At 55.4% G+C, this 3,478-nt stretch overlaps 1 protein-coding gene across 1 annotated transcript; it reads left to right on the top strand.

Annotated features, from left to right (window-relative positions):
* Positions 1–195: 195 nt before the first annotated feature.
* NEUTE1DRAFT_150425 (uncharacterized protein) lies at positions 196–3,478 on the top strand (the record flags this gene model as incomplete). The annotated part of the gene is made up of 4 exons (XM_009858339.1): positions 196–575; positions 644–1,759; positions 2,420–3,157; positions 3,247–3,478. 4 exons carry the CDS (start codon positions 302–304, stop codon positions 3,393–3,395), a joined length of 2,277 nt encoding a protein of 758 aa, XP_009856641.1.

The raw sequence follows: 3,478 nt of genomic DNA, 5'->3' as shown, positions 1-3,478 counted from the left end.
CCCCCCCCCTTTCTCTCTCCAGCCAGAAAGCGTTCGGTTCGCATGCCGTATGGAAGGAGGGCCTTGTCCTAACTACAAATCCCACACCAAATTCCCGAGGCTAGCCCGCCTGCCCGCCTCACCCGTTGATCCTCGTCGTCGCTTTTTTTTTCTGACGGGGCCCCTGAAAAACACCAACATCCCCAGTCCTTGCATGTTCTTCTGGTCCTCACAAAGAAAAAAAAATATCCAAGACGCGTTCACCGTGCTCCGGAACACATGGTTGTTTTTTTCAACATATGACCTTGTACTCTGAAATCTAATGGTTGTCTCCTCTATGCAGCATCACCCCCATCACCAGCAGCAGGGTCCTGTTCCTCCCCATCTACAACACTCGAGACCCTCGAGCATTGTGCACCAGCAGCATCACAACCCGGCACCTCAGCAACCGCCTCAACACCAGAGTGCCTATTCCTCGGGCCACTCTGTCTATCAGCAGCCGCCTCAGGCCAACAACACTCAGGATCATCTGCCTTACTACCCGCATCCCAGTCCCTACAGCACCCCTGGCGCGACAAGCGGATATACATCCGCAGGTAAGTTTCTTCGCCGTCCTAGTCCTGGGCCCCTTCATCTCTTTCACGATGCTTACGCGATCGCGCAGATACCGGAGACATGATGGCCACGTCGATAAGGCCTCCCTACCCGCCTATGACCTCTTATCATACCCCTCAATCGAACTCGCCAGCATCGGTCGCGTCGCCTTCGGGGCATGATCAGCAAAGGAGTATCTACGGACAAGCCCCTTCGCAGCTACACCAGCAGTCTATGTACTATGGCGCTCCTCAGCACCCGCAGTACTCGTCGATGCCGGCGCAAACCGCGCCCTCGCCATATGCGCAACACGCCCAGCAGTCTCACCAGTCCATAGCCTCTCAGCCCAGCATGATGATGTCTCACACCGCGCCGCAGCACCAGACAAGCCACCAGGCGACACTGAATGCTCAGGCAGGAATGGCAACAGTCAGCCCTCGCCAGGGCAAGATTGAGACCCAGCACGGCATGAACCATCAGATGCAGAGAAACAATGCCCCCGTACCGCTCGCTGGCGGCGCCCCGTCGACTACTCCTCAGAACGGCACGACGCCCACTGGATCGGCATCTGGCGTGAACCCTAACGCAGCTCCCGGTCCGATTCCCGCGACAACACCACTCGTCGTTAGACAGGATCAAAACGGTGTTCAGTGGATTGCTTTCGAGTACTCTCGCGACAGGGTCAAGATGGAATACACAATCCGTTGCGACGTGGAATCGGTTAATCAGGATGAGCTGTCTCCCGAGTTCAAGACCGAGAACTGCGTTTATCCTCGCGCGTGCTGCCCCAAGGAGCAGTACCGTGGCAACCGTCTGCAGTACGAGACCGAGTGCAACACCGTCGGTTGGGCGTTGGCCCAGTTGAACCCGCCCCTTAGAGGCAAGAGAGGGCTCATTCAAAGGGCGGTGGACAGCTGGCGCAACAGCAACCAAGATCCGCGACTCAGATCCCGCCGCGTGCGGCGAATGGCCAAGATGAACCACCGCAACAAGGCCGGTTCGGCAACGCCCCATCCTGCCCACATGGCCGGTCCCACCGGCCCTGCTGGCATCTCGACACCGGCAGCAATGGGCTCCAGCGGCGCTGCCGCTATCAACAAGCCTGGAATTAATAATATGGGTACGTCGATGCACCATCACCATGCCCACGATAACGGAAATGCTCAGGGAGGAGGAGACGAAGTCGGTATGTTTCACCAGATGGCCTAATGCGCGAGTTGTTGCGATTCAGTGTGATACCTCATTTCAAACCGATTGTTTAAAACTGCGCCTGCCTTGTTTGGTTTATGTTATGGGTTTTGGGATACTTTGTTTTTGTCTTTTTCTTTCAGATTTGATATATACCGGCTTGCCAACGCAAGTTGACGAGCTCTGCATGGGCGATACTGGAGATCTCTGGTATAAACAAAGATCTGTACATTACGATAGTTGCGCGTTTGCTGTTGTTTAGTTTGTGTTGCTGGTTTTCGGTCGTCGTTCAGTCGTCTGGCTTCTGGCAAACGTTTTGCATTGCATTTACCTTGCAATTGCATACCCATCAGCATCGCTTGTCACATATTAACCAACGCCATCATCACCCACACATGTACTTGGCCCTCTGCGAAACAGGGGGGCATTCCCGAGCGGCTGGAAAGCCCCGAAATTGCTGTTACTTTGTCTTTACCGCGCATTGCATGGGGGTTGTTAGAGATTTGCGAGTTGACGTTGCCGCGCAGGCTTTTGGTTTGAAACAGCATCACACTCAATCGCACTCTCAAGTTGCAAGGCTAACTGGTCCATGCCGTCGGGTCTGGCCTATCCACCACTGGGATCAACGCGCTAACTCGTATTTCTTTGCTTTTTTTAGGCGATGGGGAGTACGGTGACGACCAACAGCACCACCACCACCATCATCATCAGGCTCCCTCCCAGGGTAGCTCTGACGAAAGACCAGCCCAGGTTTTCTCCAACCACGGCTCATATCCCAACGGTGCGCCATACGGATCGTCCGCGATGCCTTCGATTCATGACACCCTCAGTGGCTCTCCACATGCCAGCGGCACCGGTCCTGTTACCGCTCGTCGCACGACGACCCCCGGCCGCGGCACCGCCCGTGATGACGAGCCCGAGGATCTCTTCCCTGATATCCCCGAAGCAAAGAAGCGCAAGTTTATCCTGGTTGAGGACAGCGACAGGCACAGCCGTCTCCGCGTGAGAGTTACTCTTGATGGAGTCGACACGCGCGAGATTCCCGACAGTTTCCGCAAGGGAGCTAGCGTTTACCCTCGCTCGTACTTCCCTCGTGAGATGCAAAGCCCACCTCCTAGTGCCACTGGCAGCAAGTTCTTTACCGATGACTTGAGTGACGTGGAGGATGACGGTACCACCGATACGGAGGGTCGGGGCACAGCAAGGGGTACCAAGCGGAGCGGCAGAGTCATGGTCAAGGTCCCGATGGGCGAAAGCCAGGAGGGCGAGATCGCCATCCCCCGAATGAGGAAAGCGTTCCGTGGAAAAGAGGTGCGGCTCAATGACTTGGGCTATCGCATGGCCTGGCTCCAGAGCAGAGTATTTGCTGGAAGGACGGTGTTCCTGCAGCGTGCTTGTGGGTTTTTCCCTTTCCTTTTATCACTTCATCCGCTTTCCTTCCCATATACGCAACAAGATTGCTAATCATTGCCGCCTACAACACAGTGGACTGCTACCGAAACAAGACCCGAACTGCCATCGAAGGCATGATGCAAGACGTCAAGACGGCTGCGCCGCACTACGAGACCCGCGTTGGAAAGCGCAAGTGGAATGAGCGCATGCGATACGGCGACAAGAAGGAGGAGGAATCTTAAGCATCACCAGCCTCAGCCTCGCTCGCATCGCATCGCATTTCATTGCACCACACAAACATGAAATTTCTTCAACATTAAAACAC

The sequence above is a fragment of the Neurospora tetrasperma genome (genome assembly GCF_000213175.1).
Source record: "Neurospora tetrasperma FGSC 2508 unplaced genomic scaffold NEUTE1scaffold_81, whole genome shotgun sequence".
Lineage (NCBI taxonomy): Eukaryota > Fungi > Ascomycota > Sordariomycetes > Sordariales > Sordariaceae > Neurospora > Neurospora tetrasperma.
Note: the sequence above shows the minus strand (reverse complement) of the source record. Positions and strands in the feature narration are given on the sequence as shown.